The 14,285-nt window shown below is 58.0% G+C and overlaps 2 protein-coding genes across 4 annotated transcripts in view; both read left to right on the plus strand.

Moving 5' to 3' along the window:
* Positions 1 to 2,739: 2,739 nt before the first annotated feature.
* MEN1 (menin 1) lies at positions 2,740 to 9,104 on the plus strand. 3 transcript variants are annotated; one of them, XM_024749316.1, is made up of 10 exons: positions 2,740 to 2,838; positions 3,237 to 3,697; positions 4,673 to 4,881; positions 5,070 to 5,198; positions 5,485 to 5,525; positions 5,601 to 5,688; positions 6,257 to 6,393; positions 6,819 to 6,954; positions 7,406 to 7,570; positions 7,789 to 9,104. In XM_024749316.1, coding segments are annotated over exons 1-10 (1,851 nt in total). In that variant the 5' UTR covers positions 2,740 to 2,836; the 3' UTR covers positions 8,272 to 9,104. The 3 variants fall into 3 exon arrangements, with proteins under 3 accessions (XP_024605084.1, XP_024605085.1, XP_024605086.1); XM_024749317.1 differs by having other exon boundaries at positions 2,793 to 2,850; XM_024749318.1 differs by lacking the exon at positions 2,740 to 2,838 and adding an exon at positions 2,849 to 2,941.
* Positions 8,565 to 14,285, plus strand: part of MAP4K2 (mitogen-activated protein kinase kinase kinase kinase 2) — a 16,123-nt gene continuing 10,402 nt past the window's right edge. The window contains exons 1-20 of the mRNA XM_024748514.1: positions 8,565 to 8,596; positions 8,916 to 9,012; positions 9,197 to 9,385; positions 9,509 to 9,566; positions 9,792 to 9,882; positions 9,969 to 10,033; positions 10,338 to 10,393; positions 10,712 to 10,759; positions 10,846 to 10,888; positions 11,267 to 11,339; positions 11,418 to 11,549; positions 11,625 to 11,687; positions 12,052 to 12,133; positions 12,225 to 12,332; positions 12,765 to 12,843; positions 13,002 to 13,060; positions 13,674 to 13,717; positions 13,801 to 13,839; positions 13,934 to 13,967; positions 14,096 to 14,201. Coding sequence (XP_024604282.1) covers positions 8,565 to 8,596; positions 8,916 to 9,012; positions 9,197 to 9,385; positions 9,509 to 9,566; positions 9,792 to 9,882; positions 9,969 to 10,033; positions 10,338 to 10,393; positions 10,712 to 10,759; positions 10,846 to 10,888; positions 11,267 to 11,339; positions 11,418 to 11,549; positions 11,625 to 11,687; positions 12,052 to 12,133; positions 12,225 to 12,332; positions 12,765 to 12,843; positions 13,002 to 13,060; positions 13,674 to 13,717; positions 13,801 to 13,839; positions 13,934 to 13,967; positions 14,096 to 14,201 — 1,498 coding nt within the window. The remainder of the gene's footprint in view (positions 8,597 to 8,915; positions 9,013 to 9,196; positions 9,386 to 9,508; positions 9,567 to 9,791; positions 9,883 to 9,968; positions 10,034 to 10,337; positions 10,394 to 10,711; positions 10,760 to 10,845; positions 10,889 to 11,266; positions 11,340 to 11,417; positions 11,550 to 11,624; positions 11,688 to 12,051; positions 12,134 to 12,224; positions 12,333 to 12,764; positions 12,844 to 13,001; positions 13,061 to 13,673; positions 13,718 to 13,800; positions 13,840 to 13,933; positions 13,968 to 14,095; positions 14,202 to 14,285) is intronic.

Genomic DNA, 14,285 nt, shown 5'->3' on the forward strand with positions numbered 1-14,285 from the left:
TTTATTCAGCAAATAATTGTTGAACATCAATTATGTGCGGGACACTATTCTAGGCACATGGAACACGTCAGTGAACAAAACAGGCACATTCCCTGTCCTTGTGGAGCTTATATTTTGGTGGTAGGAGAGAAATGATAGACAAATAAGTAAATTATATTAGATGCTGGAATAGTGGTTCTCAACCAGGAGCAATTTTGCCCCCCAGGGACATTTGGCAATGTCCGGAGACATTTGTATTATCACAACAGGGGGAGGGTTATCTAGAAGGGGTAGAAGCCAGGGAGGCTGCTAAGCATCCTACAGGGTACAAAACAGCCCCCAACTACAAAGAATTATCCAGCCCCAAATGTCAATAGTGCCTAGGTTGAGAAACCCTGTTCTAGAAGGTGTCAATGGTTTAGAAAGAAAAGAAAAAAAAAGTAGAGTTGGGTGGAGGGACTGAAAGAGGAATTTGGGTTGGAGAGTGTGATTTTAAGTAGGCTGGTCAGGTCTGGGTCAGCCTCATTGAGAAGGTGGCATTTGGGAGGGAGACCAACTGGGCTTCTTATTTCATTGAGAAAATGAAAGTACCCGTGTATTCTGCCTTCTCTCCGATTACTTTTTTTAATTTAATTTAATTTATTTATTTTTGGCTGTGTTGGGTCTTCACTGCTGCGCGGGCTTTCTCTAGTTGCGGAGAGCGTGGGCTACTCTTCATCGTGGGGCGTGGGCTCCTCATTGCGGTGGCTTCTTTTGTTGTGGAGCACGGGCTCTAGGCGTGCGGGCTTCAGTAGTTGTGGCACGCGGGTTCAGCAGCTGTGACGTGTGAGCTCTAGAGCACAGGCTCAGCAGTTGTGGTGCACGGGCCTGCGGCATGTGGGATCTTCCCAGACCAGGGCTCGAACCGGTGTCCCCTGCATTGGCAGGCGGATTCTTAACCACTGCACCACCAGGGAAGTCCCCTTCTCTCCAATTATTATGGCTAGACTGTGTTCATGCTCCTAGCAAAGGACAAGCCTGTCACTCAGGGACTCCCATCCTCTCTACTCGTTCAGGGTCATCAGTCCTGCATTATCTCCTATTAAACAACAGCCACAACGATGACTTCCTTTGACCCTCTTCCCCCTCCAGCTGCCATCTTGATTTTTTCCTTCCCTTTGCTGCAAAGCTCACTGAAAGAGTTGTGTATTATCACTGTCTGCGATTTCTTTCCTCTCTTTTTTCTTGAGCCCAAGAACTCTGGGCTTTTGCTTTCAAACTGCTCCTAAGGTGGTCACCAGGGGTTCTCACAGAGCTAAATGCAGTCAGTCCTTGGTGCTCAGCTTGCTGACCTGTGTGCAGCACCCGACCCTGTCAATCACCCCTCTGCCTTGGTCTTCTGAACCAGATGCCCGTCTGGTTTTCCTCCTATCTCTCTGGCTGATCCCTCTCAGAATCCTTTGCTGGTTCCTCCTGGTCTCCCAACCTCTCCATGAAGGGGTGTCCCAGAACTCAGTCCTTGGGGATCTCATTTCCATATACCCCTCACTCAATTTCCCCTAATGTTAACATCTTATACAACATGGTACATTTATTAAAACTTACTGATGAAAACTATAAATGAAGCTACAGATTTTATTTGAATTTCATAAGTAGGGCTCACAGTTGCCCAAGACTTGACTGGTTTCGTTTTAAAACTGAAAATCCCATTCCCCTGAAGTCCCCTCAGACTTGGGCAAGCTGGGACAGTCAGCCACCCTATTCACCAGTTTTTCCACTAATGTCCTTTTTTTCTGGTCCAGGATTCAATCCAGAACACCACGCTGCATTTAGTGGTCCTGTCTCCTTAGTGTCTTCTAAGCTGCAACAGTTTCTCAGTCTTTCCTTGTCTTTCATGACCTTGACACTTTTGAGGGGAACTGTCAGGCACGACCAGTCTGAAAGTCCCTCAGTTTGGGTTTGCTGGATGTTTTCTCATGAATAGGCTAGACTTATGGGATTTTCTGGAAAAAACCCACAGAGGTGAAGTAGGGCAGGAATTTAATCTGTTTTATTCACTGCTACATAGCCAGTGCCTGGGACTGAGTGCTTGGCCCATTATAGGCACCAAAAATCTGTTTGTTAAATGAATAAGTGAATGAATGATTCTGTAGAAATTTAGTGTTGTTTTGAAGTTTTAAAATGGTAAATAAATACTACCCTATCATACCTATCACTCTGTAGCTTTTTCCCCTCAACAGTTTTCCCTGAAGATCCATTTTAGGTTGCATAGAGCTACTTTACTCTTCTTGTATACAAATTCTTGTATACAAATAACTACAATGGTTCTTTAGATGTTCCTCTTTGCACACGTGTTAGATTTTCTCATGGACAGAAAACTAGACATAGAGTAGGCACATTTACGTGTTAATGGATACCGATAAATATCCAACTACAGTGGCTGAACACGTTTACAGTGCTCCAGCAGTGTTTAAAAGTACCCGTTTTCATCACATCTTGCCGACACGTGATGACGTGCAGAAGCTCAGCGAGTGCTGAGGATGCCTGCTCACTCTCCGGACTACAACTCCCAGAATGCACTGCGGTCCTTCTGCCTACCTGGGTAGGCGTGAAATGGAATGACCAATCCCTGAGGACCTCAGGAAGGTGGTGCTGCCTCCTCTCCTCACCTACCTCTGGGTTCTGCCTCGCCCAGAGCAGCGGGACTACCACTCCCATAAGCCATCGCGGACTGGCCGGCCCAGCCACCATTTCAAGACTTGGCAAGGAGAGGGGCGGGCCCCGGACTCCACTTCCCGGCAGGCAGTGCGGCCCGAGGGGGCGGAACTCCATTTCCCAGCAGGCTCCAGGCGGCGGGCGCCGCTGTGCCTTGTGTGGGATGTAAGCGCGGAGGTGGGCGCGGGGGACCGAGGCCAGGACTCTCCTTGGGACTTGGGGGGCCTGGCCTAGGAGCGCCTTCCGGGCGGACTCTAGGGCCCTGGGGGTATGGGTGCAGAGAGGGGGCGGGGCGGCCATTGGGAGTTCTCAGTGGGGTCCTAGGGGCGCACCCCCATCGGGGCCGGGGCTCCTGGGGTTGTGGGGGACAAGAAGGCCCCGCAGCCTCGGCTGAGGGGTCTCTTCGACGAAATAGGCGGAGCAGATGAGCGGAGCGTGAAGGGGCGGGGAAGCAAGGGATTGTGTCTGTGAGTGTGTGTGGGGGTGTGGAAAGCTAGTCGAGCCTGGGAGGGGGGCTCTTGGGCCGTGCCCCCCCGACCCTCCCTCCGCACGCTCGCCCGCAGGCCGAGGCCCGCCGCCATGGGGCTGAAGGCCGCCCAGAAGACGCTGTTCCCGCTGCGCTCCATAGACGACGTGGTGCGCCTGTTCGCTGCCGAGCTGGGCCGAGAGGAGCCGGACCTGGTGCTCCTATCCTTGGTACTGGGCTTCGTGGAGCACTTCCTAGCTGTCAACCGCGTCATTCCCACCAACGTGCCCGAGCTCACTTTTCAGCCCAGCCCTGCGCCCGACCCTCCTGGCGGCCTCACCTACTTCCCCGTGGCCGACCTGTCCATCATCGCCGCGCTCTATGCCCGCTTCACCGCCCAGATCCGTGGCGCCGTCGACCTCTCTCTCTACCCGCGAGAGGGGGGCGTCTCCAGCCGCGAGCTGGTAAAGAAGGTCTCCGATGTCATCTGGAACAGCCTCAGCCGCTCCTACTTCAAGGATCGGGCCCACATCCAGTCCCTCTTCAGCTTCATCACAGGTTGGAGCCCGACAGGTGGCAAGGGGCGAGAATCCTGTCTCACGTGTGAACCTTGGCCCACCTCTTCACAACACTGTGTGGTTTACAGAGCCCTTTTGAGACCTGTAAGCCTTGTGAAGTGGAGCAAGTGTTATGTCCCCCTTTGCAGCTAGGGAAACTGAAGCCCAGAGAGGGAAAGTGATCTTCTAAAGTCACACAGAATGGCAAGGCTGGGATTGGACCCCAGTCACATGACTCCAAATCCATTAGCCCACCCTCTGCCCCCTCAGAACCCCCCTCCCTGCCACTGAGCAGCTACAGGAGTCCTGCAGCCCAGCCTGAGGCATAGAGGGCAGCAGCAGATTTAGGGAGTGAGGAGCCAAAATCGGGCTACATTTGAGCCAATTCCATGAAATGTCTATGAACATGTTTTGAAAGTGAACAGACCAGGGTTTCACCTGAAGAAACTGAAGGCTCAGGGCTTGCAAAGAGCTTTCCTCTTTGATCCAAGCCCAGCTGACTGGCAGTCAGGTCCTGGAGTACCATATTGAGAAGGAATCTGAGGCTGCTTCTGAGCTTAGCAGGAAAAGAATACAGAGAGAAATGGGGAGTGTCTGCCAGTGGGTGTGTAAAAGGAGTGTTGGCCAGTGTCCTGTTTTTGCCGTCCCTGGTTATAACCTAATAGGTACAATAAAACGAGGACATTCTAGCAGAAATATATAATTCAGTTGCAGAGAAAGAGAAGAGACAGGGTCAAAAGCTGGGTGGAACTACAAAAGATCCAAGGTCTCCTGTTGAGGATGGGGAACGTAAAGGGGGAAGGAGAGTCTCTGAACACGTAGGAGGAAAGGGATAGAGGGAAGACGGGCAGGAGTGCCTGAGGTTTGAGCACAGGCTTGGAGGTGAGTGTGGGAGGGTGCATGGCCCATCACTACCTGGTCCCTTCCCCCAGGCCAGAGCTCAGAGGACCCTCTTTCATTACTTTCCCTTCCACAGGCACCAAACTGGACAGCTCTGGTGTGGCCTTTGCCGTGGTGGGGGCCTGCCAGGCCCTGGGTCTCCGGGATGTCCACCTGGCCTTGTCTGAGGACCATGCCTGGGTAGTGTTTGGGCCCAATGGAGAACAAACAGCTGAGGTCACCTGGCATGGCAAGGGCAACGAGGACCGCAGAGGCCAGACAGTCAACGCGGGTGTGGCTGAGCGGGTATTGCATCCCCCCCATACTCTCCTAGCCCAAGCCACCCAAGGAGCTCTGCTTTCTTGGGCCATGCTGCCCTCTTCCTATCACCACCTACATATGTCAGGAAGGGGAGGGCCCCCTTCCTGGCTGTCATTCCCTAGAGCAGGCACAGGTAGGCCATCGTGAAACATCTGGTCTTGTCCTCTCCCAAGAGCTGGCTGTACCTGAAAGGATCATACATGCGCTGTGACCGCAAAATGGAGGTGGCATTTATGGTGTGCGCCATCAACCCTTCCATTGACCTGCACACTGACTCCCTGGAGCTGCTGCAGCTGCAGCAGGTGAGGGGTGCCTGTGGGACCCTGGGCCAGGGCGCTTTCCTTTCCTGAGCTTCAGCTCCCCCTTCTGTAATGTGGGTGAATCATTCCTGGCCTGGACTTTCCTGGGGCTCTTGGGAGGGGAGAATTGAGACGTGAAAGCGCTTTGACTTCAATAAGGGACTAGTTCTGAATTCTGGCTTTTCCCACCTGGTGGGAGGTCCCTACTGGTGCTGGACCCCCGTCTGCCTGGTAGACTGAGGACCCCCCTCTCTCCTACCAGCTCACACTTCTCTCCTTTGGCCCCTAGAAGCTGCTCTGGCTGCTCTATGACCTGGGACATCTGGAAAGGTCAGTAGAGGGAAGTGGCCAGGCTGGGCCTCAGGGTGGGCTGGGGGGCAGCCTGGACTCATGAGCCTTTCCCAGGTACCCTATGGCGCTGGGGAACCTGGCAGATCTGGAGGAGCTGGAGCCTACCCCTGGCCGGCCGGACCCACTCACCCTCTACCACAAGGTGGGGACATCTCAGGAGGGTACAGAAGGGAGGTGCAACGATGGCTGGGGTTCCCTTTTATCTGGGACTGGGAGGGGGCAGGTGAGGCGAGAAGAACTTTGTGTGTATTGGGGGGTACCGCCCATCCAGTCCTCGTTTTGTATTTACCATGTGCATATTCAGGGCGGTCAGGGCTGTCTGAGGAGTGTTCTGGGTTCCCTGCCTGGGAGTGGTAGGTCCTGGATTTGTCCCCTCGGCCCTCCCTTTTCTACTGCCTATCCTTGTCCTTCTTGGAGTATAGTAGAGGTCAAACACTGTGAGAGCACTGAGGTTGGGGGCGGGGGTGTTAACTTGGTGGGGCTGGGGATAGGAGGGACATTGGGCTGGGCTTGGAAGGCCAGCCCAATGCAGACCTACAGACCCAGGGAGGAACACCTGGTAGAGGGGATGGCCCGGGGTAAGGTCACGTGGGAGATGAGACTCTCTGGAATCTTCCTGTTGCCCCTCCTGGGTGTGATCCAATGGGACATTTGTGCCACCTGGGGCAGCTGGGAGCTGCCTCCCTGAGGCCCCTCTGCTCTATCCCCAGGGCATTGCCTCAGCCAAGACCTACTACCGGGATGAGCACATCTACCCTTACATGTACCTGGCTGGCTACCATTGTCGCAACCGCAACGTGCGTGAAGCCCTGCAGGCCTGGGCCGACACGGCTACTGTCATCCAGGAGTGAGGATCCCCCCACGGGGCCCCAGCCTGGCCTTTCTTCCCCTTCCACCCAATTTCCAACCACCCTCGTCCAGGAGGGAGGCCTGGGTCCCAAGCCCTATCCCCTCTCCATCCAGTCACTAGGCAGTCAAGGCCACCATCACCCAAGAGGTAGGGACCCCTAATGAGAGCTTCACGCCTTTCCTTCCCCACCCTTTCCTCCTAATTTCTAACCACTGTCATCCAGCTGTGGAACCTGCATTCCCCATCCCCCTCCTCACTCTTGCTCTGGGCTGACACAGACACCACCATTTTCAAGTGAGGACCCCAACTGTTCACTCAGTCCCTGGATGACCCCGGAAAAGAAACCAGGGCTCCATCCCCTGCCAGGTCCCTGGGGGTAACCGCCATAGCCGAGACCCCACAGTGCCCTGCTGCTCTCACAGCTACAACTACTGCCGTGAAGACGAGGAGATCTACAAGGAGTTCTTTGAAGTAGCCAATGATGTCATCCCCAACTTGCTGAAAGAGGCTGCCAGCCTGTTGGAGGCCGGCGAGGAGCGGCCAGGGGAGCAGACCCAGGTGAAGGGCTGGACCTCCAGCCTGTGTACGCCTTCCCACCTGAGCAGGGCTCCCAGTCACAGGACGTGGGACTGCTGCATGGGACTGGGGATGGCACGAGACAGGTGGCCCAGTTCAGGCAGACAGCTGTGTTCTCTTATGCAGTAGCTGAGGGCCTGGGCTTGGGTTTGAGGAGTTGAGGTAAATGGGGTGGAAGCTCCTCTCTTTCTCTGTCAGGGTCACTCATTCAGCTGAGGGGGTGAGACGGAGGTAAGGGATGGTCCCTTCCTCCTCCCAAGTCCTGGTTAAGGACTGGTTTTATAAAAGGAAGGTGGTTCTAAGAATTCTCTCCACCTATGCTCACATCTGCCAGAGCCAGGGCTCTTTGTCCAGGCGAGAGGTCTGGCCTGTGCCCTCTGATGAGGGGTGAGTAATGGGGTCTGAACTGTGTCCTCCTTTCCCCCTTTCCCAGGGCACCCAGAGCCAGGGTTCTGCCCTCCAGGACCCAGAGTGTTTCGCCCATCTGCTGCGATTCTACGATGGCATCTGCAAATGGGAAGAGGGCAGTCCCACGCCCGTGCTGCACGTGGGCTGGGCCACCTTCCTTGTGCAGTCCCTAGGCCGTTTTGAGGGACAGGTGAGGGACAGCTGTGCAGGGTGGCTGGGGAGGACAGGTGGTGACAGCAGCTACAGCGGAGTCAGAACCTTTGTAGCCCTGAAGGGGATCTGCCCATCCCCTTTGGGTGCGGGTGAGACCGAGGCTCCACGACAGGATGGTCTTGGCCGGGTCTTGGGGTTCGACCCACTGGCCTGCAACCTCTTCCTCCGCTTGCCCCCCCCCTCCATGCGGCCCAGGTGCGGCAGAAGGTACGCATAGTGAGCCGAGAGGCAGAGGCGGCCGAGGCAGAAGAGCCTTGGGGCGAGGAAGCCCGAGAAGGCCGGCGGCGGGGCCCGCGGCGGGAATCCAAGCCTGAGGAGCCTCCGCCACCTAAGAAGCCGGCGTTGGACAAGGGCCCAGGCGCGGGCCAGGGTGCGGTGCCAGGACCCCCCCGGAAGCCCCCAGGCACCGTCCCGAGCACTGCCCGCGGCCCTGAAGGCGGCAGCGCGGCTCCAGCGCTGGCGCCCGCCGCCTCGCCGCCACCGGAGGGTCCGGTGCTCACTTTTCAGAGCGAGAAGATGAAGGGCATGAAGGAGCTGCTTGTGGCCACCAAGATCAATTCGAGCGCCATCAAGCTGCAGCTCACGGCTCAGTCACAAGTGCAGATGAAGAAGCAGAAGGTGTCTACACCTAGTGACTACACTCTTTCATTCCTCAAGCGGCAGCGCAAGGGCCTCTGAAGTACCCGGGTCTCAGTATCGGCCCACTCGGAGCCCGCCCTCAATCAGGATTAGGTTCCACCCCAGCCCCCCTAGCGAGCCCAGGCTCCGCCCCTGGCCTAGGGGCCTAGGCCCCGCCTCCAGGCCCCACCCCTACCCGGAACTCAGGCTGCAGGTTCCCAGAGTAGACTCCACCCAGCGCCCGAACCGAGGGCTCTGCCCAGTCACTGGAATATAGAGCCCATCCCCCAGGATCCCAGCCGGCCAATTGAAACCTTACCCTGAGTCCTTCACCCATCTTTAAAGGTCCAACTATGGGAAGCTCAGGCTCCATCTCAGAACCGAGGCTCTAACCTTCGGCCTGACCAGTGTTGGCTCAGGGTTGCTTCCAGCGCATAGGGCTGTTTCACCCTAAACCCTAGGAGGACAGGTCCCACCCACAGCCCGGGAGCCAAGGACCCTGCTCAGCCCCTAGGAGTACATTTCCGCCCTTCAAAATTCCATTCCTTGGGAATCCAAGCCCCCTACCGCAAAGAACCTAAGTAACGCTTCCAGAACTTGGAAATCCTAGCTTCCTTCCCTGTCGCGAGTCCGGGACACGAAACTCCGCTCCCGGCGTGTGCGAATCCTGAGCCCCACCCGCTTCCTGACCAAACTGGCCCCAGATCAGAGCAGACCTCTCTTCCGACCCTCTGGGAACCTCCCCGGGGTCCATCCCGTCTCGGGGGACTCTGGAGGAAATCTGCAGGGGTTTGCGAGTGGGTGAGGGGAGCCTGATCGCTTCCTGTTTTGTACATAGATTTATTTTTCAGTTCCAAGGAAGATGAATACATTTTGTAAAAAAAAAAAAAGTACTTGTCCGTGTTTCATCTGGGAATTTGGGAGTGGAGCTCCCCCTCTTTCCTCTGCCTTCCGGCCCTCCGGGTTTCGGGCTTCCCACCTGTAGAGCGCGAGGAACCGGTGGCTGGCAGAAGAGCCTCGGCACCATCAGCTCCTCCCGGGCTCGGGACTTTCCCTAGCTGCCGAGGGCCGGTCCCGCTGGCGCCTCCTCCCGGCCGGGCTGCGGGGAGATCCGCGGGACCGCTTCGAGCTGCTGCAGCGCGTGGGGGCCGGGACCTATGGCGACGTCTACAAGGTGCGCCGGGCGGCGGGACGGACGGGAGAGAGGAGAGGAGGGTACGCGCTCCGCGCCCTGCTGCGGGATCCGGCCCCCAGCCCCGCCCCTCCTCATCTCGCTTCACCCCCTCCGCTCCTGCAGGCCCGCGACACGGTCACGTCCGAACTGGCCGCGGTCAAGATAGTCAAGCTAGACCCAGGTGAGGGCCCGGAGCCAGGGCCTCAGCGCTGGAGGGAGGGCAGAGGGCCGCAGAGCGGGCGCGGTGTGAGAGTTGACATTTCCGAGACCCCCTGAGAGGCAGGCCCCGGGAGGTACTGTCCGCTGGCACCTGTCTGTCCTGGAGAGAGGAGGCACTCTGTGCCCATTTTGCAGATGGGGGCATTGAGTTAAGGCGGCCCCCTTCATGATGCCCTGTGTTTCCCAGGGGACGACATCAGCTCCCTTCAGCAGGAAATCACCATCCTGCGTGAGTGCCGCCACCCCAATGTGGTGGCCTATATTGGTAGCTACCTCAGGTGAGGCTGCTTTATCCCCTTGCTTACCCCCAGGCAGCCCCCATATGGCCCTGCCATGTGCCCACCCCAGCTCTGTGTCACCCCAGGAATGACCGCTTGTGGATCTGCATGGAGTTCTGCGGAGGGGGGTCCCTGCAGGAGATTTACCACGGTGAGGGCCAGGACTCCAGGCCACAGAGGGTCACAGCCTTCTTCTCATCCCCACCGCAACGCAGGGCCGGAGGGGAGAGCTGGGGCCCTGGATTTGGGCCCCTCTCCACTTCTCACTAGCTGTGTGACCTTGAAAGAAATGCTGTCCTTTTCTGGGCTGTATATCCCAGCCTATGTCGGGAGGGGATGTGGCCAACTCCCCTTTCACCAGCAATGCCTGCTGCTTACCCCACACAGGGTGGATCCTGGGAGGGTCAGCATATCCCCCCAGACCCCCTTGCCAGCCCTTACCCCTCCCATTTCAGCCACCGGGCCCCTGGAGGAACGGCAGATTGCCTATGTCTGCCGAGAGGCACTGAAGGTAGCTGGGCCCATAGGGCTACTCACACCCCCAGTCCCCTGGAGCAGGGCAGGGAGCCCAGCTGGCCAGTGTGTGTGTTGGGGGGTGGGGTGGGTGGAGTGCTCAGGCAAAGGTGCCTGAGGGGCTGTGGGTCCTGCGGGGAAGGGGCCCCAGCCGTGTTGCCGGAAGCAGCCCATTTCCCTTTTGGCTCAGTCATTTCCTGTTTGGGGAGAGGGGAGGAGGAAGCAGCTTGGGTGGGGGGCCCCAGTCCTGAGAGGGGGTTCAGGAGAGGTGGGATATACTGGGTAGCTGCTCTCAGGGGCTCCTCTTCGTCCCCAGGGGCTGCACCACTTGCATTCTCTGGGGAAGATCCACAGAGACATCAAGGTAGGGGTCTGGCCAAGGGTATCGTGGGAGGGAGGAGGAGGCTCTTGGGGGCACCAGATGGGATTCTCTCTCCTCCATTCCCACAGGGAGCCAACCTTCTCCTCACCCTCCAGGGAGATGTCAAGCTGGGTCAGTACCCTGGGGACACAATCAGGGTGAGGGTTCTATGGGAGCTCCTGGAGTCTTAGAGCCTACTTTCAAGTGCAGCTTGTCCTTGAGCAAGTCATTTTACCACTTGAGCCTCAGTTTCCCCATTTAGAAAGTGGAACAGTTCTCCCTTCCTGCTAGAAGTTGGATGTGGTTGGGACCGGGCACTTGGTCGTGGAGAGAAGGTGGTTGACCCCTCCCAGGAGGGGACCTGGCTTTGCCTTGTGCCTGTGGCAGTTGGGGCTGAACCTCGGCTGCCTGTTTTCTGAGCTCTGCCAGGTGCATGCTGAGCCTGAGCCCTGAAAGGGGGTGGGGAGTGGCAGCCAGAGGTCGGGTGAGAGCAGCTCTTTCTCCCTGTAGCTGACTTTGGGGTGTCAGGCGAGCTGACGGCGTCTGTGGCGAAGAGGAGGTCCTTCATTGGGACTCCATACTGGTGAGGCTGCACCTCTGGCTGAGGGAGTGGGGGCCACAGCGGGGCACCCGGCCGTCTCATCTGTGACCCCGCCTCTAGGATGGCCCCGGAGGTGGCCGCCGTGGAGCGCAAAGGTGGCTACAATGAGCTGTGTGACATCTGGGCCCTGGGCATCACCGCCATCGAGCTGGGCGAGCTGCAGCCCCCTCTCTTCCACCTGCACCCCATGAGGTCAGCTGAATACTTGCCCCTTGCCTGACCCCAAGAGCCCTGTGACCCTCGACCCCTGACCTGTGGTCTCCACAGGGCCTTGATGCTGATGTCAAAGAGCAGCTTCCAGCCGCCAAAGCTGAGAGACAAGACTCACTGGTGAGGGCCCACATCCCTTGCTGGGGCCCCCTTTTCAGCCCAGCCCCATGGGGGCAGAGGAGCCTTCTGCTACCCCCCAGGGTGCAGCCTCGAGGGCCCTGCCCTCTCTGGGCCTCCACAGACCATCCGCGGGAGGGGCCTGGGCCCTGCCTCTGGGCTGGGGACCAGCGTGGACAAAGAAGGGCGGATGGTTGATGATGGAGGCGCTGCCGTGTCGCAACAGCAGTGTTGCTCAGGCCAGCTGCCCTTGGTCTCAGGCTGGCTCCTTCCTGGGCAGGCCCAGCAGACTCCTCAGGAGTGGTGGCAGGATGGCCTGCCTGAGGGCTAACCTGGGCCTGCGGGTGGGGTCTCTTGTACCCACTAGGACCCAGTATTTCCATCACTTCCTCAAGCTTGCCTTGACCAAGAACCCCAAGAAGAGGCCAACAGCAGAGAAGCTCCTGCAGGTGGGAGGTAGAGGGGTGGGGCAGGGGGCTAGATGCTCAGAAGCAGGGACCCGGAGGCCAGGGACCAACCTGCACCTCCTCCATCCTCCAGCACCCCTTCACGACCCAGCAGTTGCCTCGGGCTCTCCTCACACAGCTGTTGGACAAGGCCAATGACCCCCACCTGGGAACCCCCTCCCCAGAAGACTGTGACCTGGAGGTAAGTGAGAGCCGCTGGGGACTGGGTTTTGGCCTGGTCTGGTCATAGGCATGCAGAGGTGACAGAAGTCAAGGTCCCTTCAGCTTGTATGTTTCCAGCACATGGAGCTTCAGTCTGGTCGAGCCCACCCATTAGGAATCTTCCCTGAGCCGGTTTGCCTCCTTGTCGCCCCACTGTGATAGGTTCTTGCCCTTGGCCCAGCGTGACCGTGACCCTAGTTAAGCCATCTTCTGCTTTCTCTGTGATCTTTGGCGAGTTACTTGCCTCTCTGTGCTGGTTTTCTCATCTGTGAAACGAGGGTGCCATTTAATCTCGCAGTAATCTCAGGGCGTTTTCGTGAAAACAAACACGTCAGTGTGTGTAAAGCAGCTCGAGGAATACCTGTTGTGAGGTGAGCGTGGACACATGTCCGCTGTCTGTGTTCTCTCGTAGACTTACGACATGTTTCCCGACACCATTCACTCCCGGGGGCAGCATGGCCCAGCCGAGAGGACCCCCTCGGAGATCCAGTGTGAGTTTGCTTTGGTGGGGGGCTGTGTGGATTGGCGGCTGTGTGTGGATTTGGTGGGGGGCTGTGTGGATTGGGGGCTGTGCATGTGGATTTGGTGTGAGTTAAGGGGTCAGTCCTGAGGCTCTGGCCCCCCTAACCCCTGGATCTGGGCCTTCCAGTTCACCAGGTGAAGTTTGGTGCCCCACGAAGGAAGGAAACAGACCCACTGAATGAGCCGGTGAGGGGCTGGCAGTGTGGCAGGGTGGGGCAGAGGGCTGGGCTGGGGAGCTGTGCGGGTGACCGAGCACCTCAAACTCAGGAGCCTTGAAGCGGCAGCAGCCTGGCCCTCGGCCCGGGAGAGCTGTCCAAGCAGGCCTGTCCGCCCAGGGACCCGGAAGCCTGGGGTCTCCTTCCTGGGGCAGGTTGTTTTGGACAGTCGGCTGGGGGTGGCAGGGTGACCACGCCTTTCTAAAACGTGAGCCTGTCACTCGTCTGAGTCTTCTCTGCCTCAGTCGCTGTGACTGCTGGGTTGGCTGACTCACCACGTCTGCTCTCTCGCTGTCTACTTATCGGCATCTTTCTTCACCCACACGATCTCAGTCTCTCCCTGCCCTTTTCTCTCACTGTCTCTCTGTCTCCTTCTCTCTCCTTGTTTGTCTGTTTGGCCCTTTTTCACACTTTCTCGGCCTCTTGTTGTCTTTCTCACAGTCCTCTTGCTTGTTACCAATCTCACTTGCCATCTGTCTGTCTGTCTGCCATCTCTCTCTCCCACAATCTCTCCAGCACTCTCTCACGTTGCCTGTCTGTCTCTCTGCCTCCCTCCCCGTCTTTCTGACTCGGTTTCCCCACAGTGGGAAGAGGAGTGGACGCTGCTGGGAAAGGAGGAGCTGAGCTCGTGAGTGAGGGGAGCGGGGGAGCTGTGGGGGGGGAGGGGCAGGAGGAAAGGCTGACCTCTGATCCCTTCCCCTCCCTACCCAGGAGCCTGCTGCAGTCAGTCCAGGAGGCCCTGGAGGAAAGGTGAGGGGCCAGGGCCCGGAGGAGGTGGGGGGCAGCTGGGCTCAGGACCCAGTCACATCTCACACCTCATCTCCCTCTGATTTGTCCCCGACAGGAGCCTGACCATCCGGCCAGCCCTGGAACTCAAGGTACGGAGAGGAGGGGAGCGGGGGATGGGGATGGGGGGCAGTGCGATAGCGGGTTGGCAGTTGGGGTGGAGGTAGGTTACAGGGTCACCTGCTAACAGCTGGGCTGGGTCCGCTGACCCTCCTGCCAGGAGCTGGAGTCCCCAGATGACACCATAGGAACCATCAAGAGGGCCCCGTTCTTGGAGCCATCCCCCACTGAGCCTCCGGCTGAGGACCTTCAATCCAGCCTCCCAGGTGAGCCGCAGGCTCCGGGGACGGGGACGAGGAGGCAGGCCCCGGGAGGCAGGGGGTGGTCCAGGACCAGAATTCACGGCAGGG

The sequence above is a fragment of the Neophocaena asiaeorientalis genome, unplaced genomic scaffold (genome assembly GCF_003031525.2).
Source record: "Neophocaena asiaeorientalis asiaeorientalis breed wild unplaced genomic scaffold, Neophocaena_asiaeorientalis_V1.1 scaffold43, whole genome shotgun sequence".
Classification (NCBI taxonomy): domain Eukaryota; kingdom Metazoa; phylum Chordata; class Mammalia; order Artiodactyla; family Phocoenidae; genus Neophocaena; species Neophocaena asiaeorientalis.

Coding starts and splice junctions, on each gene's coding strand:
- MEN1 (XM_024749316.1), top strand. Junction 5,689..6,256: donor CACTCACCCTCTACCACAAG/GTGGGGACATCT, acceptor CTCTATCCCCAG/GGCATTGCCTCAGCCAAGAC. Junction 6,955..7,405: donor GGCCAGGGGAGCAGACCCAG/GTGAAGGGCTGG, acceptor CCCCTTTCCCAG/GGCACCCAGAGCCAGGGTTC.